Raw genomic sequence first — 23,703 nt, forward strand, 5'->3', positions numbered from 1 at the left:
TCCCAACAGGTCCTAGCAGACGGTGGATTGCGGGCGCCCACCGGAGATAACTCTATAATTGAACCCGCGGTTCCACCGTTGGGACACTTGGGCACCTTCGGAATGAAGCGGAAAACTTGGGTTGAGAGCGCCTTGGGCCTTCGTCGGTGGCACACTTCACACGTCCACTTCACGCTTTCGAACTGCTGTCATCCCGCAGAAAAGCACTCCACCGCAGCGGGGCAGCAGCGCCGCCACTTCAATCCAATTCGGGTGGGGGGAGTTGTGCCCCACACACATACACTCACACCTCCAATAAGCGTTCCTTCTTCTAGCCTGCAGCAGCTTTCGTGACTGACTTCCAGTAAGATCCTGCAAAAGTGGGCGCTATCCTCTCTGTGGGATGCTGTGGGAAGAATGGCTCGACGGGCGGCCCAGCACGGCACCGGACGCGAAACAGACTGAATTTGCACACCGAGCCACCCTGTGCCCAGCGGGTTGTGTTGTATCGTTGGCCCCCAGTGCGCCTGCTCCGCAAGGAGCGCGAGAGAGAAAGCAAGCGATCCGTGAGAGAGCTTTCCGCGGTGTCCTTTTCCATTTTGTTCGAAGCGATTTTTGCTCGCCAGCTATGATGGTAGGTTTATCGCCATTGGGCGAATATTTTAATGTGGAACCATTTCTGGGAACCTCCAGCACTGGCCCGCTACTGGCGAACCAATGGGTGGCAAATGTGAAAGCGAGGAAGCGAACCCCAATATCGGATCGCGAGTCTCAGGAGGCGATGAAAATGGCAAACTCTAGGTTGCGGAATGTGAACCACCAGGCTGCTCCATGTCTGCTTTTGGGCTTAACGGCGGCTAATTGTTGTCGAAAAGCGTCTTGCGTTAATGTGAAGTTGTGATGCTGGACATCCTTTTCAAACTCCTAGCGAAGGTTTCATTCCGCAAAAAGTGTTGCGCCGATTGGAAAAGCAAACGAGAAAGCGCTAGTATCCTGTTATAGTGTAAAGAACTGCTTATGACCCCAACGATGAATTAGAGTTTCATTTTTTTTTGTAGTAGATTATATACAGAAACGCACAAACGTCGGAGGCGATCCGAGTGATCCCGTTTCATCGCCGCTTCATTTGGCTCATAGTGCCTGTTAGGGTAATAAAATGAATAATTTAATCTATTTTATTCCAACTTCAACGCAATAAAGCATCCCAACCATAAGCACAATTTAATTTAAGTTATTCATTTTCTCTTGGCCCCTAGTAATACAGTCCACCCTGAAGTGGGCCGCAGACTTCGAAAGTAACTAATAGGCTGCAGTAATCAGTGTACAATCAGCAATCAGGTGGATCGGAAGGCAATCTGCACTGTGCAGTAATCAATCAAATGCTCATTACCATGTACATCGCCGGCACTATCTATCCGGAAGAGAACATAACGTCGGGCTCATCGCGCTCTTCAAAGCTGATTAGAGTTGAGTGCATCCCAAACCACACCAAACGACCACCATCACACTGCAAAACCGCACACGGGGAGCGTGCGTCACTCGGCACGGCACACGCATACCATCGGACGGCGCTGCACTGGGTCTGGCATGGCCGAGTGCATCTCACGTGAAGTGCACTATTTTTGCACTGCAAAAAAACGTAACCCACTCACCGCGAAAATCGCCGTCGCCGTGACAACGTAGGGGAGCGCAGTCTCAGCGCAACGTTCGCACCGATCTGATCGCACGCACGAGATCGACTAACGATGATCAAAACAGGACTCTGCCTTGCGCCGCGTTTCGCCCGCCGGCAGGTACGTGAGAACCCGCAACGTTTCCGGTGCACAGACCGGGACCCCAAAGGTGGCAAACTATGGCCACCTAACCGGCAGGGAACGGCTTCGCTCGGTGGGTGATGACGATAATAAATGGCTATTTTTCGTTCCAGGTGGCGATGGTGTCGGTGGTGAAAAATTATGCAACCGAAGCGAAAATCGAAGTCAAGGTGAGAAAAGTGCACCGCAATCGTGCCCGCGGTGACCTTGAAGTGCTTACCATCGGGTACTGTCGGGCACGCTGGGTGTACCGCCGGGTCCTTTGGGAGGGCAATTGGACCATTTCGGAACACTTCATCACCACTGACCGTCTCTATTTTCGCGTGTGTGAGTGTTTAGCCTTTCAAGCTGCACAATCTGACCGAAGGTCCACCCACGAGCGGTACTCTCACGAGGGATGAAGCCTTGAAGTACTACCGGCAAATGCAAACGATCCGCCGCCTGGAAACGTCGGCCGGGAATCTGTACAAGGAGAAGCTGGTGCGCGGTTTCTGTCATCTGTACTCGGGTCAGGAGGCGTGTGCCGTCGGTATGAAGGGGGCAATGCGGTCACAGGACAACATCATCTCGGCGTACCGCGTGCACGGCTGGACGTACCTAATGGGGGTTTCGCCTCGTGGTGTCCTGTGCGAGCTGACCGGCAAGCAGGGTGGGTGCGCCCGGGGCAAAGGTGGCTCCATGCACATGTACGCCCCCAACTTTTACGGTGGCAATGGCATCGTCGGGGCCCAAGTTCCGCTCGGTGCCGGGGTGGCGCTTGCCTGCAAGTACAAGGGCAACGGGGGCGTTTGCCTAGCCCTGTACGGAGACGGTGCGGCCAACCAGGGGCAGATCTTCGAAGCCTACAACATGGCGCACCTGTGGAAGCTGCCATGCATTTTCGTCTGCGAAAACAATGGCTACGGTACGGCGGCTTACGGAATGCCTTGGGCTTGAAGCAGAGTGACCGCAGGGTTCTTTTTACTGTACCTAGGAATGGGAACCAGCGCGGAGCGTGGATCGTGCAACGTGAACTACTATCAGCGGGGTGACGTGCTACCGGGCATCTGGGTCGACGGAATGGACGTCGTGGCCGTGAAACTAGCAACCGAGTTCGCCATCAACCACGTACTCAACATTGGACCGGTGGTGATGGAAGTGTACACCTACCGGTAAGTATTCCGACAAGCCTTTGTTGGCCGCAAGCATTTGCCTCCATTTCGTGCGCTTCCACCAACAGCTACTCCGGCCACTCAATGTCCGACCCCGGCACGAGCTACCGAACGCGCGACGAAGTGCAGGAGGTGCGCCAAACGCGAGATCCCATCTCCTCGTTCAAGGACAAGATTCTGGCCGCCGGTCTGGTAACGGCGGATGAGCTGAAGGTACCGTAACGCGATTAGCTGCACAAAGCCCGTGTCCAGGGTTTCATTTATCCTTATTTTTCCTGCCCCCAGACCATGGACAATGAAATCAAAAAGGAGGTCGACGAAGCGACCAAACAAGCGAAAGGCGACTCGGAAATCGGCCTCCCGGAACTGTCGACCGATGTGTATTCGATGAACCTGGAAGGAGACATCCGGGGCTGTTCGCCCGGATCGTGGCTGAAGCATGGTACGCTCAAGCGGGCCGTTAATCTGTAGAGGATAACAGCAAACTCGGTTTGCGGTTGGCAAGCGGTACTCAAGTGTCCTTTTCTGGGCTAATCCCCGGGAGGCTGTGCGAAGAATTGAATGAATAGAACCCATTTTCCCACAACTAGCTGGGATTCATTTTCTAATACCATCTGTAAGGAACGCTCCGTCGTTTGTTGCACGCATGTTACGCAAACGCGTATACCTGAAGTTTATTTCAATGAAAATAATGTAGAACATTGAGGGTCCACATTGCATTGATCATTGTTTAGTTGGCCATCACTGTAAGTGACCGACGGCGTCACTCGTCACTGTCGCTGTCTCGGTAAGAATCATCGAATTCGTCCTCGCCGTCGTCGTAGTCGATGATTGTAAAGACAAAACCGTGGCAACCGAAGCGGATCAGTGATCCGTGATACAAGATGGCGCTGCCCTCCCAGCCCGTCGCCATTGTTGGGATGCGCCGCTCGGGTGCACATTGGCAGGAAGGTAACGGCAGATCGGCCATCCTGTGTGGAAAGTGAAAAGCATGCAGCGTGAGACCGGCGGAATTGACCCTGTTTCTGTAACCAGAAACCAAACGGTTGCTACTTACACAGCGGTGCTGTAAAATTCCTCAACCCGATCCTGAGCAAGCCTTTTGCGCGATTTGTCCAGTATACTCTGTACGTCTTGCTTCAGTTGATCGTTCTTGGTGGTCGACGTAACAGGTCCAGCGTCATGTGCCGTCGCATCATCTCTTCGCATGCGCTTGCGCCATCCACCGCTGGAGGATGAATGTTCCGCAGGTCGCTCTGAAAGCTGATGACTGAAATCACACCCATAAAGGTGCCCATTAACCTCCGTTCCAAACTCCGAATAGTTGATCAACTCGAACAATTGTGTAACCTAAAAAAAGTTTATGGATGCATTTAATCGATCTGGAACACTGCGGCACGGCACCGGTTTCTAACCTCATCGTAAAATATGATCGCATGCCGACTAGACGTGCAGCAGCATTCACCGTACTTAGCCAGCGTCACATCGTTACCCGTCCCGGAGCCGATCGTGAACGAGCGATACGACATACAGAACGCTTCGTTGGCGTCTACTTTTTCGAACGAAAAATAACCATCATCTTCCAGATCGATCCAGGATAGGGCTGCCCGCACGCGGATCTGCCTATGTTGCGCTCGCTTTCCGACTCGGTCCATCAAATCACTCAACCCAACGGGACCACCGGAGTCAACCACGGGTTGTTGGGATTGTAGTTCCGTCGAAACCGTCACCGCCGCCTGATCGGCTGTTGCGTTCAATTTATTGCCATCGATGTCCATTGGTTCACTTTCCTTCCTGGCACTGGTTCCATTCGAATTAGCGAACTCTCGCGCTATCCGTTCGATATCGTCCTTCGTTAGCAGTTCGCTCGGAAGAGGTATCTTCTTCACGTCATCTTTCTGGCACAACTGTTCGATTGTTTCGCTCGGTTCGTTTCCAGTTGGCGAGCCTTTTCGCAAACACTCCGGATGGTCAGCGATGATCTGTTTCAAGCGTTGTACTGCTAAGAGACGCACCAGACTGGCATCCAACTGGCTGAGTTCACAGTCAAGTACTGAAATGATTTGGAGGTTAGTTATCGATCAGTTGGGACAGAGTTATCGATCAGACTACTGGGTCCGATAGAACAGGCTCGTCTACCAGAAACTCACCTTTTCCATCATCCGCTTCGACAAAATTCTGATGCTTATCGGTAAGCTCTGACTGCTTGACATCGGCTTCAGCACCGTCAGGCACGTCATGAGCTGGTGTCCCCTCAGTTGCCAATCCTTGACCCGGTTCCTCATTTATGTTTAGTTCATTATTCCCACATCGCTCCGCTTCATCGTTCCCTACAACGATCTCTGGACCTTTACGGTCCGTTGCATTAACCCGGACGTCATTTTCAGCGTCACTACTGTTGTCATCGCTGTTCGCTTTTCCGAAGCCCAACTTCGAGTCCGCTTCGTCGATATCCTTGAGTTCCTGGTCTACCATTTGCAGCAAATCTTTGTCATCGTACCGCACTCGAGCGTCCTCGAAGTGTACCGAAGGGTTCACCCGTCGCGAACGCAGAAACGTTTTGAGTGACGGCAGCAATGGGGAAGGATTTTGATACATATACTCGATCGCGGGAGGGATGATCACCTTCGGTCGCTGCTTTAGCTTTTGTCTGAAGCGGAAAGGAGGGTTTTTTCGATGGACCTTGCGTAAGAATTCCGTTTTCACCAGCTCATGATCGACCTCGCCGTTGAACTGATTCCACAGCCGAACGCGTTCTGTCGCCGATACAGAGTTAACCAGTTTCCAGTCCTGTAGCGAGCGAGAGGAAATAATTTAATCACTTTCTTCTAATCGGTCTCCGTTTCCCCCCGTTTCCGGATCGGGTCGCTTACAATATACTGTTCCACGTGGTTCGGGCACATCCACAAAGATGTGGGCATTGCGGTGAGTGGCGGATCGAGACAATCCTGGTGAAACAGTAGGTCGCAATAGTCACACGCGACAAGTGGGGCCTTCCGGCAGGATGTTCCACAAAAGTGGCACGTTCTAGCCGGCAGCGGCACCAGGCCCTGGCTGTCCAGTTCGTGCATTTTGCGCAGCTTCGCCCGCTTACCAAACTTCCCGTAGTCGGCCTTGTCCATGCCGGGGAAGGAAAAGTTCACCTCCATATCGGGTGGGAGTTCGAACTGTTTGGGGTTCAAAATTTTGGCCGCCCGTATCAGGTGATCCAGCGGGGTGTTCGATTTGAAGTCCTCTTCCAACGCGGGTGCCGGAAACATGGGGTGCAGCGGAAGAATAGGAACGACCCTCTGCGGGGTCGAACTGTCTGGAGGTGGTGGTGTCGACGGTGCACTGTATGTAACGACCACATCATTTTCCGCCCCATTTTGATCTCCATCGTTCGACGTTTTGCTACCGGAGGAGCTGGAATTGGAGCTCTTGTGCGATAAGCTTCGATCGCGAAACCTGAGCTTTGCGCTCGTTCCCAACGGATCGTCGATTGCTTTACACTTGCACGTATGGCAAACCCACTGACCGTTCGGTATTTCCTGCTCCGACAGCGGCGGATCGTGACACCCGAGATGGAAGCTAGATGGGCATCGATCGCAGCACAGCAGATCACCACCTTCCTTGCACGAGTCACACGTGTCGTTATTATGACCCCGGCCCGGTTTACGGTAGTACGGGTGGTTCGATCGTCTTAGGTGTGCCCGTCCCGGGGAGTCAATCGATTCAGGTGGTTTTATGAGCGCTTGTATCAACTGCAAACAATAAATTACGTTACGAATTAGCTCTGTGAACGCGAACTCCGTGTGCGCTTCCTCGGTGGCCCAATCGCGAGGCTCGGATTTCATGCTTACCGGCATCAAACCCCCCGTGAGATTCAAGTCGTACGTCTGGGTACGCTGTTTACACATTCTATCATTCATCGTTAATCTCTACGGATCAACCGGACTCGAGAAAGTTAAAAAGAAAAACTGCACTCGGGGTAAATGTTCGCTTCTTGGCATTGAATTTATTTCAGTGCGCGTGACAGACCGACAGTCTGTTTACAAACGATACTTCGCCACTGCCTTTTGTGCCTAGCGGCGCGTGACTTCGCTGGAGATCCCTTTCAAGCAAACAATCCAGATTCTCGCATTGTTTGTGGTGGTGATGAACCGTTTCACATCGGAAAACTATTCAATTATTAAATTACTTTTAATTACTTAAATTACTATTAAAGTAGCTACGAGTGCTTTGTGATAAATCGGTGGCAATATTCACGCGGTTACTCAAGCTAAGCGATCGATCCCTATATTATCATCCCGGGATGCCTTATAATTAAAATAATTATTCAAATAAATTTCATATTTAATGTTTCAGAATTACTTTATTTTATTTCAAACAATTTTAATTTCGTGAAACAAAACAAAACAGAAACAAACTGTCAAGCAATTTCGTTCGACCACCCAAAAAATCATCATCGAAATCATCATCATCAGTCACAAAACGACGTTACATTTTTTTGACGTAGAGAAAAGCGTTCTACGCGTTACGTTTACGTTACGTTACGTTAGCTCTGTCAGCCTTAATTGTCACGAAATTGTCCCATGATGTGATTTTTCCTTGCCGTTTGTGTGTTTCGTGCTCGTGAATCGGTTTTTCTTGTGTTTTCTTTCGTTTCAACTCTCGTGGCGCATCGACCGACTGTGCGGCCCGTATTCCCGATCGCTTGCAGCCGGAATCGCGGTATTATGCTGCTGTGCTAGAGGACTGGTCGATCAACCGCACACCGACTAGCGACGCAAGGGACGGGCACGGGGGCACAGCGTTTCGAAAGGGAGTTCAGTGGCAACCCGACACAAGAAAGTGATCTGATAATGGCCCGGGAGTATGACCATTTGTTTAAATTGCTTATTATTGGTGACAGTGGTAAGTAGTAAGCGGCAGCCAGCAATGCAATGCGGGTAGGCGGATCCGGCTCCGTTCGGCCGACCCCCTCAGTCTCGAACCTCCCCATTACGGACCCGTTGTTTATATCTGACCCTCGAACAAAGAGATGCATTCCTCAAGTATTCCATGGAAAAAGATCGCATCAGCAATGCGTTCGACGAATTGGTTTCCTTAAAGATTGAAATAGAAAAAACGATGAACGAAGTAGAATTTTGCTAGCTGCGCCTGTCCATTGCTAAAAAGCAATCATTGGGCGGTGACTAAACGAGTTCTTTCCAAGAAAATTTTCGGCTTATGCTTGTGGATAGCGCACCACATACCGCGCTTCCGTCCACCTTCAGCCGCTTATCAGCAAACCGCTGCACGCAATTTTTCCATCCCCTATCCGCTGGTCCTTTTAATGGTCCATCGCACGCAAAGAAGCGCCTTATCGTCTTTCTAACGTGCCACCGATTCGCAACTGAATAATAGCTCTAGCGTAACCAGCGGGATCTTAATACGAAAATACTGTACTTTCCCGATTACAGGCGTTGGAAAGTCTTCCCTGTTGATACGATTCTCCGACAATACATTCTCCGGGAGCTACATAACCACCATCGGTGTAGACTTCAAGATCCGTACGGTGTTGATTAACGGCGAGCGCGTGAAGCTGCAAATCTGGGACACTGCTGGACAGGAAAGATTTAGAACGATCACCAACACGTAAGCAGCGCGGAAATTGGAGCGAATTGGTTTGTTTGGGTGTGTGTGAATTGATGGCTCACGTTTGTTCCGTTTTTGCTTCCTGTCCACCACAGCTACTACCGAGGAACCCACGGTGTGATCGTAGTGTACGACGTAACGAATGGCGAGTCCTTCGGTAACGTGAAGCGCTGGCTGCAAGAAATCGAATCCAACTGTGACGTAGTGAATAAAGTACTCGGTAAGTACGATCGTGAGCAGGTTGCCACGCACAGAATAGCTTGTCCCTTGTCTTAACCACACCGTCCCTCCCACAGTTGGCAACAAAAACGATGATCCAAACCGGAAGGTGGTGATCACCGAGGATGCGCAACGATTCGCGAACCAGATGGACATCCAACTGTTTGAAACATCCGCCAAAGATAACATCAACGTGGAGGAAATGTTCCTCGCCATCACCGAGCAGGTGCTGCGACACAAGAAGCAAACGCAGAAAGCACAGCAGTCCGAAACGAACAACGATACGGTGCAGCTGAAGAAGGGAACGCATAAAAAGAAGAACAAATGCTGCTAGTGGGGTTGGACCGCATCGGTCCCTGCCGGTTCACCGGGTCAAACCGTTCCGCTGGACTGTAGCCGCAGTGGCGCAGAAAAATTGTACAGATTACGATTACGATCAAGGCATACAACGGACAACGACACGAAACAAAAGCAAAATGCGCGCAAAAATAGCAACACACTTGGGCCGATTTTTCGCCGGTCGCTAAGCAACCGGTGCGGTGCGGCAAAGAAGTAGTTGATTGGCCGGAATAGTATTTGAAGTAGTAAATGGGATAGTATTTGTATCCCCGAACCAACGCTGATTAGAAAAACAAAAACCAAAAGCACCATTCCAATTCCGGAGTCTCGTCTTGTGGGGAGTGCTGATGTTGTGCTTTTTTATGTTTATTTGGATGTTGTTCGATCGTCAAACAACGACAACCTCTCCTCATCGTCACCACAAAACCAACGAACAACCGATGTCGAATGCAATCCAAGCAGCCACACTTGCATCATCCAGCAAACCATCATAGTAATATAATATCAGTAATAATAATTATGATAACTGTAACGCTTCTTTGATTTTCTCGGCAAAACGTGTATTTAAAAGAACCCGAACGCTAAGAATGAACGCAAAAGCTCATCGAAAAATTGTATAAAAAAAAACAAACCAAAACATAACCGGTATGTGTCACGTGTTTTCGATTCTCATTCGCCTTCGCAGCGAACCATGTGTTTCCGCGGGATTAAAAGGGGCGGATCAATGATGGGATCAGATTTTTCAGAGGACTACAGCGGATCGCAGCGTTCGAACGGGCTACCCGTGAATCCTTCGGGGCAGTAACACACAGGTACATGATGTTTGGTCTGTTTGGTGATGGAAAGAAAAATTCGCTCATAAAACGGCTCACTAGTAACCGGTGCAACGTGTCTTACCGTACACGCAGCGTTCGTGCCGCAGCTCACAACGCAGGGATCGACACACTTGCCTTTGCGGCATCCCTGAAACTCGGTGCAGTCGCCGTCACTGACACACTCCGGCCGAATGCACTCCTTGAACGGATCGCCGAGATAACCGAACGGGCACGAGCAGACCGGAATGGCGGCCGCATTCAATCGACACGACGCCCCGGTGCCGCATGGATTATCCGTGCACTGTGCTGTGGAGGGAAGCGGAGTGCACTTTGAAATGTTGTGGTATTGCCGGTCGTCCCGTCTAAGTATGTACTCACCCTCAGTTTTGCTGGTAATGGCCAACAGTGTAAACACAACAGCCAACTTAAAATGTGACTGCAAAATAGAGACGGACAAGCAATTCACTTAAAAGCGATAAAGTGATGGTCGCTCAGTAAGTTAAAAACTACAATCTGGCACAGAATTAACAGAAACCGAACAACTGCCAATGAGGCATTTTGAATTTGTTTTCTCACTGTTCGCTCTTAATTGAACATGATTTTGGTGAAAGATTGCCTGTAGCTCAAGGTCACCCCTAGTGAATCATTCACACGCCTCTTGCTGTTCCCAGCCTTGCTTTAAACACGAACGAGCATTTCTCACCCATCCGGATGACACTAGCTGCGCACTAAAGTTTAATGCAACTAAATAACAATATTTCAGGTTGAGTTTCTAACACGAAAAAAAGGTCACAGAGCAATGGGCCCATTTTTAGCATCTAATCATTCGCCGGTTACTGCACACGCCATGTTAATCCATCATTTTTTCGACGCCTGTTAAGCCACCTTTCGCCACTTCAGTCCCTTCCGCACAGAAACGGGAATCGAACCAAATATCAGTAAGTAAATGATCGGAGGACAGATATTTTTCGTACCATGATTAGTTAAACAGCGTTTTTCTACTACACCAAGATGTTCTTCCGATCAAACGATCAGTACTAGCGCAAATGTTACACTGATCACCGGGCAGCGATGACCGAGAGTATAAAACACTTTAAACAGTATTGAGCCTGCGGGAACTGGAAAATGGGTACAATTTTCTCACGGAACTCTATAGCACCATTTCCATACCAATTGTTGGTATGGATGCGTGGGTATTCTAATTAGCACATTGAATATTTTCACAGATCAACTGACTACTCCGAATGTTGTACGAACACATGGAACAGATTAGTCCTTCATGATTCCATTGACCCGACTAATTTGTAACGGGTTCGCGATAAGCTAAGATGTTCGCGATAAGCTTTTGAGTTTTATTGAAATGGATACATTTTTCAAAATATTATGTTGATAGTGAAAAGATTAACAATTATTGTAACACAGACTTTGAACAACCATGTGCCGCAAGGCCGCAAAATAGACATTTTCTTTGTATTCCTCCGTATTCCTTTTCTCCGTGCAGAACTACTGTGTAGCGTGTGCAATCCGCAGCAAGTGCGAACGTGATGATCGTATCTTTTTTACAAATTATAATTATTTCTCACATCCTATGATAACGATCATAAACGCACGAGCGTGCGTAGATGGTTGAACTACACTGAAATTCAGTATACCCAATACTGCAATGATTACTTCCTCTGAGCCATTATTAGCCACAGTTCCGTACGCTATGCGATCATAGACGTCACAGTGCTGCTGCTTGAGAAGATGCTTCAAACACAATTGAAACTGGAACAATGACGGGTTGCTCCATGCGCAACCTGGTGGGGAAACCCTGTATCCATTTCGCTCCGGTTGACTAAGACGCTACCCTTTGGCCTTAGAAGCATAGTGCGACCGTACTGCACTGGGACAATGACAATTAGTTAGTGATATTCTCACTGCTTCAATGTTAAGTTCCATCAAATTCCCAGATCATGGTTTGGAATTGTTTATTAGAAGTTTACCTGAAATGTTTGACTCACATTCTACTCATTAGCGTTTTATTAGAACTGGGATTCTGAAACAAATGAACCCTACATAGCTTTAACGTGTTACCTAGCAATCTCGAAGCCTGTAAGAGCGATAAATAATTGACCGTTCGTTATTCTACAGAAGTGAGCTGGAGTTTAAATAAGTTACGGATTAACCGGGGCAAGTGTTACAGATGTCCTGGCGCACGACTAGCATTGGCGGCTCCACTCCCGTTGACAATGGAAGCTGTGCTATCGTATTGGCTCCCCAAATCATTGGGGAGCAGTGCACGGGCAAAATTTGTGACACGTTGGCAGCGGAATTAGGGAGTGACACTTCGTTTCTTGTTGTATCGGGCGACCGGATAGTTTCGAGCCGTCCGGCATGACACGAGTGCGTCTCCTTGTGTTCCCGCAGGACACGTACAGACGGCAAGATGGCGCTTAGCCTGGCACTGGGCACCTGTAGGAAGCGATTGAATGCAGAATGAGTTTCAGAAATCTTCTCACCATAACCACAGTACTTTAGCAGGCAAAAGTAACATACCAGTTCCACACTGCCCAGCGCACGGATCGACGCACTGGTACGAGATGCAGGCCTTATGATCAGCACATTCGGCATCACTTTGGCATTCACCCTGAAAATGTAACGTAATGTCGAGCGTTATCGAGTACTAGTTCGCAATGGTTACCCCGCTGACCAACGACAACTTACGCGAACGCAGGCAGACAGCGCGTTTCCGGTGTAACCCGGTGGACAAGTACAAACCGGTCGTTCCTGGTTGGTGCGATCGTATCCTGGGGTGCAGACAGCATTCGCGCCACACGGGTTCGGACTGCAGAGATCCTCTTTCGTGAACGGCCGGCAGCTAATGAACGGATCGCCAGTCATGTCCCGTGGACAGCTACAGATCGGCGTCAGCCCTCGTAGGTTACAGTCTGCCCCAACACCGCACGCTCCTTCGCACGGATTCTTGCAAATACCGTAGATACATGCCGGGCGCCCCCCAGGACAATCGCGATCACCGAAGCACTCCGGGCGACATTCGGTGAACGGGCTGCCGATGTAGCCCTTCGGACACTCACAAACCGCACGGTGACCGGTCACGCGGGCGCAGGTTGCACCCTTTCCACACTGGTTGCACCCGTTGACGCACTTGAACTGGCTGCAGTACTGGTTGCCGCTGCACTCCACGTCCGATTCGCACTCATGCCGACAGCCGGAAAGAGGTGAACCCTGTGAAGAAACTAAACTTGAAGCCGAAGCCGATTGCCGACTGGTGTACGGTTCTCTTACTATGTAGCCAGTCAAGCAGGAACATGTTGGAACGCCATTGACAACGTTGCATTTGGTGTTGGATCCGCACGGACTGGGACGGCACAGTTCCTCTGAAGCAAAATAATGTCAGTTTAGTTTTCGTAAAGAAGACGAACCCAACTAAAATTCATTTATTGCTATAGAGTAAAATTTTCAACAGTAAATTACATAACATAGGCCTCAGCTGCAAACCAGCCCGACGGAATCGTTTCCTTTAAAGGGATAATTGCTGCCAGAGTTCCCTTGAGCACAGCATGGTGCTTCGAGAGGCGTTCATTTAAATACGTTTTCAACTCGTTTTTATCCGCCTGCTTATGAACCAACCTTTACAACATCAACACGATTGGAAGACGCCAATTATTCGCAATAGTTTGCGTAGGACTTTTTATACTGCCCCAATGGACTTCGTTTGGTTCGAAGCTCATTATTATGATTGACAGTGTATTCTTTAGTAATTGATGCTTGAAAAATTGAGATCACGGCGTAGGCTACTTACGATACAACATCCCACTCAGTTCACATGGCTACTACGGCAACCAACATTTTATAATACGTCCTCAGCTATCTCCTTGACATTTGAAGTAGCAATATTCTTCGCATTGTGAGCTCTTCAGCAAAACATGTTTTGTATTCTTAATAAAGGCCAGTATACTGTTAGATCCAACCACAAATATTCGACATTTTATTGCGGATTTACCATATCGGGACCTGAGAGTGCCCGCGCCAGGAGGCATCGCCCGCGTACAATCGGAACCAGATAGCCGTCTTCGTGACTGTGACACCGCACTGAAACAATAGTGTACCTACACCAACGAAGTGTTTCCCAGTGAGTCCGTTTGTTTCCGCGGTTCATTGTACACACAATGCCAGAGAAGACGCCAAGTATGCATTGAAGCAAGTTCAAGGTAAGCCACAAAGCCGCCGATCGCGTTAGCAAACAACGTGGCGCGATAAAATTCTGATGCTCGTGTTGGAGTACGGGCGAAACACAAACCCCCGAGAGCGTAGGTGTGGCCACAGGAAAACAATGTCATTAGTTTGCAATGTATCGCCGGCTCGCCAAGCGCCGGCTGTAAACGTAATTAAACTGCTGTGTCTGCTCTGGACTTCAAGCGTAGTAGCTAAAATCAAGACGAGATCAGTCTTCCCACGCTAAGCATGATCGTTTCGTAGGGCGCTCTGCCACTTCCGGAACAAACGCCCACGTGTGAGAACAGGAGGAATTGCTTACCCGGATCTTGTAGACGGCAACTGCTGAATGGATCTCCAGTTCGTCCCCGCGGGCAGCTACACACCGGCACATGATTGCGAACCTTTTTGGGGACCAAGGCAAGTACGTGGGGGCATTATACAGGTAAATGGGGTTGCAAAATCGCGTTCGAGCTCCAGATCGGCGAGTGCCGGGGAATGCCTACCTCACAGTTGGCATTGACGCCACAGACGCCCGCACACGGATTGACGCAGTTCCCGTTACGGCAGGCCTGATCAAAGCGGCACTCCGAATGATCGAGGCACTCCTCCCGGCGACACTGTACCAGCGGGTTGCCGCTATGGCCAGCGGGACAGGAGCAGACCGGGCGGCCGCCAGCCGTTTCCTGGCACGTGGCGCCTACACCGCACGGGCTGCGCGAACATCCCTGCCCTAGTTTGGCGATAACCGAGATCGAAGAGAACACACGCCATCAGCTCGGATTATGCAATTGAACCGAGGAGAGAGAAAAGCTAAGCAGAAATCTTCTATTGCGCAATCCGCGTTCCCATTATTGCCGATGCCGCGCGCACAGGCGAAGTGGACTACCTACTTCACGCGTAAAGAGTTGGTTAGTGTACGCCAATTGCCGCCGCTGACCCCCGAGGATTGTGGGAGAAAATACTATTGGGCATCAGTTTGCAGCGAATGGGAAAGTGTTGTGTTGACGGAGATCGCAAATTGTAATGGCGGGAGGACGCCCTTCAGTCAAACGTGAGTGCTGCAAACGACTTCAAACAGCGGTACTAGGAAATTAGTAACCAGTTTTGGAGCAAGTACAGTTTGTAAACCTCCATCCACGACTATCGAGAATACGCCTCTGAGAACCGAGAAAGCCATAACTTTAGGGTACATTAGAAAAGCATAAAACGTGGGGCAACATTTTATCATAAGTATGGGCAATAAAGTGTGTTTACGTGCAGCTAGTTTTAGAACTACCATAGTGTTACGAATCCGGGCAGCCGGTTTCGAGCGTAGGGTGCGGACAGGGTGCTAGGAAACTACCGGAACACGTGCCGAAAGGTGGTTAGCTGGAAGCCAAATCAAACCAAAAGCAAACTGAAGGAAAAAAGGAACTGTTCCAATGCCTTCCGACGTCGCCGTTCCGTCATCGTAGAGGATACGACGGCTTGCAACCACAGTTCCGGCGGGGCTCTGATACTGCTTGGTCGTGATCCCGTTCGCGTTCGTGTAGTACACGATTTCGGGTTGCGGCTGGGGGGCCGTGTAGCTATAGTAAGAGTAGCCGGGAGGCGGTGCTCCGGTGGCCGAGTCAACTTTGGTGCGCGTTATGGTCACAATTTCGTCACCGGCGCGATAGACGGTCCGTTGCGTACCTACGGTGGCGAGCCATACGTTCGCGAACAACAGCAGTGCCAGCAAAAACCGTGCCCGGTTGCTGGCCACGGGCTGACCGCCACACACGGAAGGCCTCGGCTGGAAGGCGGAAAAGGTCACCATTAGCGAAGAATTCATGGCACGCAGGGCATAATTGCGCATTGTGGAGATCACTAATCAAGTATTGTCATTTGAAGATCAATCCAAAAGCCTGGCGGTGATCAATCCCAATGTCCGAGATTCCGACTTCCTTTACGTAATTCCACTAGTAATTCCACAAAAACGTCCCTTAAGCCTTAAGTCTAAGCACTGTCCACATTTAACTTGAAACACTGAGGCACCATTTGATTACGGCACGTGTCCACTACGCTCTTCAATCATTACCATTTCGAACGGGCAACTATTCCGGAACCTAAAACAATGGATACGTTGGCAGTTTTGTTTGTCGTGGGCTGACACGCGGATTGATTCGTAATTCGTAGCGAGATTGGTAGACTCAGACGAGCCGAGAGTCTGGTTCCAACAATTATCCGATCGCTCTCGGAGATCCGATCGGTTCGTTAAGCGTTTGTCAACTGTTTCGACAACAATCAATACAGGGGGGTATATATAAAAATGCCACACCAACCGACCGAGGGCGAGAACGGCCTCCATGCAAATGGCCAGGCGTAGCCAGGCCCCAAAACAATCCACGCGCGCGAGCTTCGGTCAAATGGAGTTGGTCTGCCCCCGCAGTAAGCAACATATGGCAAAGACGGGGAAACCACCAGATGACGGCGCAACAGTTGCGAGCCGAACAATTTGTCGAGAAGTGCCTATTGCAAGGCGCGATAACCTCAAACAGGCGGATGCTAAACAGGCTGGCAGCGGCGCTGACCTTGACTGAGGTTACCCTGTGTCCGCATGTTTCGTTGCTGAAGGCCGCACTCTGAGGCGACCCGTGGGCCCGTCTAGATTCAAATTCTGTGCGCTTCGTGGTTAAGGACTTTGGCACGAGAACCCCTCCGATACGATCGCTTGGAGGAAAATAAATAAATCTACAGCGGGCACGAGTGCAAACATCAGCACATCAACTCTCGCGGAATGCGCGGAACACACGAGGTTGTTGCTTCTTTTGAGACTCCTACGCGCCACCAGCCAGCTCTGTGGGCCGTTCTGGGGGAGATATTATTCAGATGAAGAATGGGTGCAAATACAACGTAATTCTCGGCGAACTCTGACGGACTGATATGGCGTTTGCGACGCCGGAAGAAAAACTTCCCTACTTCTTACGTCGATCACATATCGATCGCGTTGTTGAAATAAAACACCCCATCGGTAACCGGCTTATGTTGAAATTTATCGGTTCTACGAAAAAGACCGCATTCGATCAGTATTTCCAGCTATGTTAGAGATCGTGTAAAGTTTCACTTTCAATGGTGCGCCCAAAATGGTGCGGCAAACGGTGGGAACCAACAAACCCAGCGATCGGCAGTCATTAATTAACATTGAATAATGTATGGTTCTTCACAAGAATCGCTCGATTCGCCAAGTTTTGAGCTGGTCGCTTCACAAAAGACTAGCTTAAATTAAGTTGCACTGTGTTGCCCAAGAACATGACTCATGCCAAGATTCGCTCTCCATGCGAGGAAGTCAGAGATGGGTCCATATTAGCGTCTCGCTTGATTTTTTTAAAAGTTTGGCAAGTGATGTCAGTTTTTTATTTATGATAAATGAGCTTAAAGCTTAGATGCTAGCGATTAAAACACGGTACGGGTTACAAAAATATTGCATGACAGTGCCCAATCAGGGCGGCCAGCATACTAATCTCCTGCGACAGGTCCGTCATGTGCTGTGGTGTCGCGATGAGCGTAGGAGCGAACACGGTGGCCAGATTGTGTTCGTTCATCTTGTTGATAGCATGGTGGGAAGCGATCCGGTTCAGGTGCTCCAGAATGTACTTCAAGCAGTGCAGATGTGCCGGTGGTAATGCTTTCACTGCGTTGCGCAGCGCTATCACTTGTTCACCGATCGATTTCTCTCCTGGAAGGGCAACGGGTCAGTGGAAGGTGCACGGGACCATAGTAACGGTAACTTACGCATCGACTCCATAAATAGTGGGAATGATTGAAACGTTATCAAAGGAACAGGCAGCAGCCGGAGGTACAGTTTGAGTACGCCGGCAATCACATTAATATTGCTGTATACTTGTGCGGACACGTCCGCTTTCTCGCCATCCTTGTCCAGCGTCATCTTGAGCGCCTCGATCTCGTCCGCGAATCCGGAAATGCGGTAAATGCCTTCCTGCAGCATACCGTGGCTTTCTACCTCCTCAACGCACTTCTTCACGATGAATGGAATGCGGCATTTGTGGGCCGTCACCAGCGTTGTCAAGTCTACTCCGAAAATCCCGCGCAGACGCTTCAAATCCGGCACGCATTTGGCCGGAACCAGTTCCGAACACTTGAAGTGTGCCATGAAGCCACAATCTGCAAAACAAGCACAACCGAACGAATTAAGGACTTTCGCAATGTCGTTCGAACGCGGTCGCCCCCGATCGTACCGTCACACTTGACTCCCTGCGAAGTGAAGCCCCACAAAAAGTTAGCGCAAAACTCGCACCAATTCAACCCCTTGAAGGTGTGCGTTTTGAACGTGTGCTGCTTTTCGTAGGCCGGATTGTCGTTGTAGGATTCGGACTTTTCGTTCGTCTCTTTGCTCTCTCCATTGCTGTTGTCAGCAACTCCACTGTCGCAACTGTCCGCTATTTCCGGGTCAGTGGTTTCCACACTGTCCTGCACCACGGGCAACTTGCTTGGCTTGCACAACTCGCTGCACAACGAACGCAGCTTCCGCCGATGTAGGGTCATGTACGGGCTTTGCTCGTAGCACTTCTTCGTCTGGCTCATCATTTCCTTCAGTATTGGGGCGGCATGGAGCCGCATGTAGAAATCGACCAGCCCATCGGCCACCATCTCCTGGATGGTCTCGTACTTTTTGAAGTTTTCTCGTAAGAAGTGTCCCTTCTCCGGGCAGTAGAATATTTTGAAATGCTTCGTCGCCTGCGCGAATCGCAAACTCAGCGTGTAGTAGTTGTCCGCCCCGGGGCTACGCCGCACCAGATAGCTACCGTCCGGTTTGTCCTTTAGCCTCTGTTCGCAATCCTTGTGGTCCATCGTACCGTGGTACTCCTTTCCGTATCGGGTGGGTCCCATAATATCGTCATCTTCGCAGAGCACGGGCTTCGGCGTTGGGGCGTCAAGCTGTATTTTGTACACTGCAGCAAACCGCGGACGGGTTAAAAAAGGCAAACACGATCTGCGAGCGCGAAGACGCCACTGTTCGGTCTACTTACACTCCGGTTTCCAAACGTTCGGAATGGCCAAAAAAGCATCTTTGGACATCGTCGAACGCAAACCCGTGAAATCAAATGCTATCGATCATTTGTAAACAAACAACAAAACCCAAGGCAGGCTGTTCAAGTGACAGGTTGTTCTGGAGGATTTACACTCGTTTTCATTGCCGATCCAAACTTTATTCGTTACATTCCATTTTTTTGTTTTACGTTCAAAAGTAGAATTTTATCGTGCAGATTGTTTTTCGATTTCTTCTCTTTTCTATTATTGTCTTTTCCCAGAGAATCAATCGTCAGAAAAGCATTATTTATTCATGGATGCTGAATGGAAGAAGCGATAATTTTTTCGATGAACAGCTGAATGAAGGATATTGTACTTTATTGGTTACACATTAAATTGACAATACCTTTCCGTTCGGAATAAAGTAACAAATTGAAACAAATAACCGGTTGCTAGAAACAATTCGCAATTCATGAGCCAACGTTCTTTTCCGCTAGGTGGCGCTACCATTGCGAGAAGACGCTTGACGACAGCTGTCACCTTACACTTCCGACAGCTTGCACGCTTCCTCTTTGCTGTGAACCAGTTGAGTCGAACAGACGTATTTTTCATTTGCTGCCCGCGTTTCGTGTCAAATCGACTTAAAAGTAAGCTATCGATGCTGTCCGCAACGAGCCAAACTTCCTCGACCGGAATTCAAACTGAAACACACTCTGTTCTTTGTTTAGTTTTGCAAAAATGCGTTACGTAGCGGCATACCTGCTGGCGGTGCTGGGCGGTAACGAATCGCCGTCGAACGCCGACATCGAGAAGATCTTGAGCTCGGTCGGTATCGAAGCCGACTCGGCCCGCGTCACCAAGGTGGTGAGCGAACTGAAGGGCAAGTCGGTGGAGGAACTGATTGCTTCGGGACGCGAGAAGCTGTCCTCGATGCCCGCTGGTGGTGGTGCCGCGTCCGGGGCTCCGGCTGCCGCTGGTGGCGCTGCTGCTGCTGCAGCTGCCCCTGCCGCCGAGAAGAAGGGTAAGAAAATGTCGCCGGGATCTGCAAACACATGTGCACTGTTCCGATGATAACACATCTTTTGTTAATTTTACAGAAGAAAAGAAGGAGGAATCCGAATCCGAGGACGACGACATGGGCTTCGGTCTTTTCGAATAAAAGGTAAGCAAATCGCGAGGATAAAGGTTTCCCATTTTCATCAATTTTATTGTGATGAACTTTCATTTTCACATCTTTCGGGTATGATATACATGATTATGATAACTGTTCTGACACTATTGTAGTTGCATTTATTCAATAACCTATCCATTGCACACTACTAATGTTGTACTGTGTTTACTCTCTAATTTCAGGTTAGTATCATTTGTCAGTGTTGTGCTCCATACGCCAGCTGGCATCTCTGAGTGATGATTTACTTTCATTCAACCATCTTTCGGATGAACAACGATGATTAGTCATGATTTAACTGAAAATTTTCGACTCCTTCTCACGGAGACAACCAAAACGGTAGACAATTGTTCCTTAAAGACACGGACTTTTCTTTTTATAGAACAAGCTGTCATCCAGCTGGTTGTTGGGTGTTCCGGCAGATGCTCTGGCCGCCAGCGTTCTAGGAGGGGGGGGAACAACCTTTGTTTTTTCCCGATAAAAGGTAGTCTTGAAACCATAATCCGTGATTTTCCAAGTAATTACAGGTTCTGATTCTGTTGAATGTTCTTTTAGTTTATTTCAGTGTCACTTATACTTCTTCGCTATATCATGGATCGATATAGGTAAGTTGTTTCCAAATCCAGCCTCGATTATAAATATTTCTCTTTCTGTGACGATCTCCTTTTATTACCATCTTTCGGATGACATTACAATGATTTCACTAATTTTTAACTGATATAATCCACTGATGCACAAAACCAATAGCGTTCAGCTAAGAGACACATATTTAATCGCTTCTTTCCTTTGGTACTACTTGCAGGAATCAACAGACCCCATGTTCATCAGTATGATAACTACATTAGTGTACTGAAAGGATGCCTCTGTGTGTGTGTGTGTACAAAATAGTGACCAAGAAATAAATTTTTATTGTGAGAAAAAATATGTTTAGTAGTGTTTCACTAGCTAACTCGAAAGAAGGTCTTTTGTTGTAATGTTGGACGTTTATTTACAATATCGCTGGACTCTACATATCTGTAACCTGCACATTTACTGATGAAGCTTGTATTATTTTCATCTTTCTGGTATGAAGCCAATGATTTTGATTGTTTAATCTGACCTAAACTGGAGAACAATCTGGTTGTCCTGTTATTTATCATGCTTAAGAGAACTTGTTGTGCTTTTCCTCATTGCAAACGAAATAATAGTAGCTAAAGAATAAATTTTCTTTATTTAAGACATAAAAAACATTCACTAGTATCACTAGACGAAAAAAAGGTTCGTGGTAGACGCTGGCCGCCGTAAATTATACATCCATCTTCACGATGCCGTCTTTCTGATGCCTCTGCGATAGTTGGTCGTTGAGTTTGCGTTGCGCTTCCTCGTGTGTCTGCCACGCTTTGTTGCTTTTGTCTACCGCTTGCCGTATGCGACCCATAATTTGGAGATGATCCAATCCCAAAATATCGTGCCTCATCTCCGGCTCGCATAAGCGTTCTTCTGCATCCCGTTGCCCGGTGGCATCATCGTCCTGCGATGTTAGGTGATCATTTTCTTCTGCCTCGGTGTCGCCAAAATCCGCCTCCTTTAGTAGAGAGTTTAACACGGTTTCGACATAATGGCGCTTGTCCTGCACGAACTTGAGGTGGGGCACCTCTCCCATCAAACGCAGCTGAGACAGCTCGTGGCGTAATCGTGACGACAGGGGTTTGAGAATGTTTTCGAGTTTTACATCCCTGTTGAGGCTCGTCGAAAACCAGTAGATGCTGGCCTCCCGGAAATCCGGTGCTACACGAACGTGCGAAACTTGTAGACCGTAACCGTACAGGTCGCCGGCAAATGATCCGGTCGCCATCAGATCGGTGATGTTTTTCATGAACAATTTGTTCAGAACCGTCACACGTCGGTTCGATTCCTTTCCCTGCCGTTTTGTGCTGGCAACGGTTGAAACCGACATCAGCTTCGGGCCACGGTCACTGGTTTCGTCGTAGTAGTGTTTTCTTTTCACCTTATTGGTCCCGTTCATCAGTTTGTTGAGCACTTTGGCTGCCTTCGTAGAGGATGCGCGAAGCGCGCAACTCGCGGAAAACATATGGCTCGATGTAATTCGGATCTGGAATAGGTTTTGACATGCCTCAGCGTAATGAAAAAACAAGGTTTTTGGAACGTTCACGTAACTTACCATTATGAGTGCGCTGAGTTTGATGGCAAAAGGTCAAGGTCTGTGGGAAAAAAAATTAAACGTGGTTCGTTAATAGATATCCTTCGGCCAAATACGGGGCATCCTGGATCGAGAAAGTGGCTCTATGATGGGCCACATGTTTCAGCTAGGGAAAGCTTTGTCTATTGTTTGTTGGATCTCAATTAAACAGGCTTTAAAACTTACAGCACTGAAAACAATAACTACGCCGCGTCCTTGCCAAGGAGCGTGTGATATAATGAGGATAATTTAGAACGATTCTCACATCCTTACGATCGAAAGTAAAAATTACCACAGTTCTTAATGGACGATGATCAACATCGAATTTTCAAAACACAGCTGACGCGCGAAAACAACCCAGCTGTACTAAACGATGCTGCTGTCAAACCGATTGAAAGGTGCCAAAGTTACTGTATTAACAATGAGAAACAACAACGTTGTTTCGTTTATCTGGCCCATTGTTCTTGTATTATAATTCAACGTCACAACGTTTCATCGTTGTTCTGTTCGTCGCCATAACGGCTTGTAAACATTCCAAGCCTGTGCGGCCGGTCCCCAGCCGTGTTAGTACAGTTCACCGAGCGTCCGGCGAAAGTGGCGAAATGCGGCGAACGATTCTGGCGAGCAATCGACTCCGCGGCGGTGACTGTGCATTTGCAGTACTCAATTTCGGCTGCGAACGGGGTTCGTGTGCGTGCTCGCTTTGGTTCGGGTGTGATTTTGTAAGGCTCTTTAACGATTCCATAGCGCGGTTGCGGGACAATCTGTACGCCAATTGTTCGATTATCCGCGCGCGAGGGCCAACATTTGTATGCGGGACCCGCGGAAAGTGCCAACGAGTTTTGCGCATCATTGAGTGGGAGGTGCGCTTTGTGTGGTTACGACAGTCGCCTTTTTCGAGTCGATGAAAAAGAACGATAAGCGATTTTTCATCAAACTAGACCGAGTAGGGAAGAGAAAGAGAGAGCGAAAGATGAAACAGTATAGTGGGCGCATCGAATAGAGTGATGTGTATTATAGAATATTCCGCACGCCATCATTTTGTAATGATTCAGCATCCGTATAGGAGGCCGGATGCGTTACCGAACCAGTGCAGAACGAGAGCATAAGGTTGAGCGTTGAGTGATGTGGCACTTGGCCACCATAGTGTGTGTTCAGTGTGGGGCGGGGATCTTCCCGTACATAGCGG

At 48.9% G+C, this 23,703-nt stretch overlaps 8 protein-coding genes across 12 annotated transcripts; 3 read left to right on the forward strand and 5 right to left on the reverse strand.

Moving 5' to 3' along the window:
• Positions 1-1,640: 1,640 nt before the first annotated feature.
• Positions 1,641-3,656, forward strand: LOC131210689 (pyruvate dehydrogenase E1 component subunit alpha, mitochondrial-like). The gene is made up of 6 exons (XM_058203970.1): positions 1,641-1,772; positions 1,907-1,963; positions 2,133-2,697; positions 2,767-2,944; positions 3,013-3,157; positions 3,230-3,656. Exons 1-6 carry the CDS (start codon positions 1,725-1,727, stop codon positions 3,413-3,415), a joined length of 1,179 nt encoding a protein of 392 aa, XP_058059953.1. The 5' UTR covers positions 1,641-1,724; the 3' UTR covers positions 3,416-3,656.
• Positions 3,234-6,855, reverse strand: LOC131210687 (PHD finger protein 12). The gene is made up of 6 exons (XM_058203968.1): positions 6,787-6,855; positions 5,818-6,687; positions 5,095-5,734; positions 4,360-4,997; positions 4,002-4,294; positions 3,234-3,915 (listed from the first exon to the last, which is right to left on the reverse strand). The coding sequence occupies exons 1-6, from the start codon at positions 6,853-6,855 to the stop codon at positions 3,708-3,710; spliced, it is 2,718 nt and encodes a 905-aa protein (XP_058059951.1). The 3' UTR covers positions 3,234-3,707.
• Positions 6,856-7,512: 657 nt separating this feature from the next.
• LOC131210691 (ras-related protein Rab-35-like) lies at positions 7,513-9,761 on the forward strand. The gene is made up of 4 exons (XM_058203971.1): positions 7,513-7,840; positions 8,389-8,563; positions 8,659-8,783; positions 8,860-9,761. Exons 1-4 carry the CDS (start codon positions 7,789-7,791, stop codon positions 9,114-9,116), a joined length of 609 nt encoding a protein of 202 aa, XP_058059954.1. The 5' UTR covers positions 7,513-7,788; the 3' UTR covers positions 9,117-9,761.
• LOC131210692 (delta-like protein 4) lies at positions 9,471-10,985 on the reverse strand. Its single transcript, XM_058203972.1, has 4 exons — positions 10,911-10,985; positions 10,315-10,372; positions 10,019-10,242; positions 9,471-9,949 (listed from the first exon to the last, which is right to left on the reverse strand). Exons 1-4 carry the CDS (start codon positions 10,911-10,913, stop codon positions 9,872-9,874), a joined length of 363 nt encoding a protein of 120 aa, XP_058059955.1. The 5' UTR covers positions 10,914-10,985; the 3' UTR covers positions 9,471-9,871.
• A 904-nt stretch (positions 10,986-11,889) lies between these two features.
• On the reverse strand, positions 11,890-17,320 carry LOC131212535 (neurogenic locus notch homolog protein 3-like). 3 transcript variants are annotated; one of them, XM_058206433.1, is made up of 8 exons: positions 17,293-17,320; positions 15,583-15,831; positions 14,661-14,887; positions 14,477-14,558; positions 13,225-13,316; positions 12,643-13,164; positions 12,475-12,565; positions 11,890-12,390 (listed from the first exon to the last, which is right to left on the reverse strand). In XM_058206433.1, the coding sequence occupies exons 1-8, from the start codon at positions 17,318-17,320 to the stop codon at positions 12,251-12,253; spliced, it is 1,431 nt and encodes a 476-aa protein (XP_058062416.1). In that variant the 3' UTR covers positions 11,890-12,250. The 3 variants fall into 3 exon arrangements, with proteins under 3 accessions (XP_058062416.1, XP_058062417.1, XP_058062415.1); XM_058206434.1 differs by lacking the exons at positions 15,583-15,831; positions 17,293-17,320 and adding exons at positions 15,832-15,931; positions 16,217-16,398; XM_058206432.1 differs by lacking the exon at positions 17,293-17,320 and adding an exon at positions 16,217-16,398 and having other exon boundaries at positions 15,583-15,931.
• A 208-nt stretch (positions 17,321-17,528) lies between these two features.
• Positions 17,529-19,241, reverse strand: LOC131210298 (beta-chimaerin). Of its 2 annotated transcripts, XM_058203525.1 has the most exons (5): positions 19,167-19,241; positions 18,616-19,088; positions 18,375-18,531; positions 17,911-18,300; positions 17,529-17,854 (listed from the first exon to the last, which is right to left on the reverse strand). In XM_058203525.1, the coding sequence occupies exons 1-5, from the start codon at positions 19,213-19,215 to the stop codon at positions 17,589-17,591; spliced, it is 1,335 nt and encodes a 444-aa protein (XP_058059508.1). In that variant the 5' UTR covers positions 19,216-19,241; the 3' UTR covers positions 17,529-17,588. The 2 variants fall into 2 exon arrangements, with proteins under 2 accessions (XP_058059508.1, XP_058059507.1); XM_058203524.1 differs by having other exon boundaries at positions 18,375-19,088.
• Positions 19,242-19,700: 459 nt separating this feature from the next.
• LOC131212702 (large ribosomal subunit protein P2) lies at positions 19,701-21,259 on the forward strand. 2 transcript variants are annotated; one of them, XM_058206671.1, is made up of 6 exons: positions 19,701-19,814; positions 19,896-20,188; positions 20,265-20,329; positions 20,718-20,819; positions 20,891-20,940; positions 21,138-21,259. In XM_058206671.1, the coding sequence occupies exons 2-3, from the start codon at positions 19,906-19,908 to the stop codon at positions 20,324-20,326; spliced, it is 345 nt and encodes a 114-aa protein (XP_058062654.1). In that variant the 5' UTR covers positions 19,701-19,814; positions 19,896-19,905; the 3' UTR covers positions 20,327-20,329; positions 20,718-20,819; positions 20,891-20,940; positions 21,138-21,259. The 2 variants fall into 2 exon arrangements, with proteins under 2 accessions (XP_058062654.1, XP_058062655.1); XM_058206672.1 differs by having other exon boundaries at positions 20,268-20,329.
• Positions 21,260-21,516: 257 nt separating this feature from the next.
• Positions 21,517-22,834, reverse strand: LOC131209955 (putative ribosome-binding factor A, mitochondrial). The gene is made up of 3 exons (XM_058203130.1): positions 22,701-22,834; positions 22,497-22,536; positions 21,517-22,427 (listed from the first exon to the last, which is right to left on the reverse strand). Exons 2-3 carry the CDS (start codon positions 22,497-22,499, stop codon positions 21,621-21,623), a joined length of 810 nt encoding a protein of 269 aa, XP_058059113.1. The 5' UTR covers positions 22,500-22,536; positions 22,701-22,834; the 3' UTR covers positions 21,517-21,620.
• Between the last annotated feature and the right edge of the window lie 869 nt (positions 22,835-23,703).

Source organism: Anopheles bellator, chromosome 2 (genome assembly GCF_943735745.2).
Source record: "Anopheles bellator chromosome 2, idAnoBellAS_SP24_06.2, whole genome shotgun sequence".
NCBI classification, from domain to species: Eukaryota; Metazoa; Arthropoda; class Insecta; order Diptera; family Culicidae; genus Anopheles; species Anopheles bellator.

Coding starts and splice junctions, on each gene's coding strand:
- LOC131210689 (XM_058203970.1), top strand. CDS start 1,725: ATGATCAAAACAGGACTCTGCCTTGCGCCGCGTTTCGCCCGCCGGCAG. Junction 2,698..2,766: donor CTGCGAAAACAATGGCTACG/GTACGGCGGCTT, acceptor TACTGTACCTAG/GAATGGGAACCAGCGCGGAG. Junction 3,158..3,229: donor TAACGGCGGATGAGCTGAAG/GTACCGTAACGC, acceptor TCCTGCCCCCAG/ACCATGGACAATGAAATCAA.
- LOC131210687 (XM_058203968.1), bottom strand. CDS start 6,855: ATGAATGATAGAATGTGTAAACAGCGTACCCAGACGTACGACTTGAAT. Junction 6,688..6,786: donor TCACGGGGGGTTTGATGCCG/GTAAGCATGAAA, acceptor TATTGTTTGCAG/TTGATACAAGCGCTCATAAA. Junction 3,916..4,001: donor GAATTTTACAGCACCGCTGT/GTAAGTAGCAAC, acceptor CTTTCCACACAG/GATGGCCGATCTGCCGTTAC.
- LOC131210691 (XM_058203971.1), top strand. CDS start 7,789: ATGGCCCGGGAGTATGACCATTTGTTTAAATTGCTTATTATTGGTGAC. Junction 7,841..8,388: donor GCTTATTATTGGTGACAGTG/GTAAGTAGTAAG, acceptor TCCCGATTACAG/GCGTTGGAAAGTCTTCCCTG. Junction 8,784..8,859: donor CGTAGTGAATAAAGTACTCG/GTAAGTACGATC, acceptor TCCCTCCCACAG/TTGGCAACAAAAACGATGAT.
- LOC131210692 (XM_058203972.1), bottom strand. Junction 10,243..10,314: donor CATTACCAGCAAAACTGAGG/GTGAGTACATAC, acceptor TTCCCTCCACAG/CACAGTGCACGGATAATCCA. Junction 9,950..10,018: donor GCACGAACGCTGCGTGTACG/GTAAGACACGTT, acceptor ATCACCAAACAG/ACCAAACATCATGTACCTGT.
- LOC131212535 (XM_058206432.1), bottom strand. Junction 13,317..14,476: donor TTGCCGTCTACAAGATCCGG/GTAAGCAATTCC, acceptor ATTTTGCTTCAG/AGGAACTGTGCCGTCCCAGT. Junction 12,566..12,642: donor CGCTGTCTGCCTGCGTTCGC/GTAAGTTGTCGT, acceptor TTACATTTTCAG/GGTGAATGCCAAAGTGATGC.
- LOC131210298 (XM_058203524.1), bottom strand. CDS start 19,215: ATGTCCAAAGATGCTTTTTTGGCCATTCCGAACGTTTGGAAACCGGAG. Junction 18,301..18,374: donor GCAGGGAGTCAAGTGTGACG/GTACGATCGGGG, acceptor CTTGTTTTGCAG/ATTGTGGCTTCATGGCACAC. Junction 17,855..17,910: donor ACTATTTATGGAGTCGATGC/GTAAGTTACCGT, acceptor TTGCCCTTCCAG/GAGAGAAATCGATCGGTGAA.
- LOC131212702 (XM_058206671.1), top strand. CDS start 19,906: ATGCGTTACGTAGCGGCATACCTGCTGGCGGTGCTGGGCGGTAACGAA. Junction 20,189..20,264: donor CCCTGCCGCCGAGAAGAAGG/GTAAGAAAATGT, acceptor TTAATTTTACAG/AAGAAAAGAAGGAGGAATCC.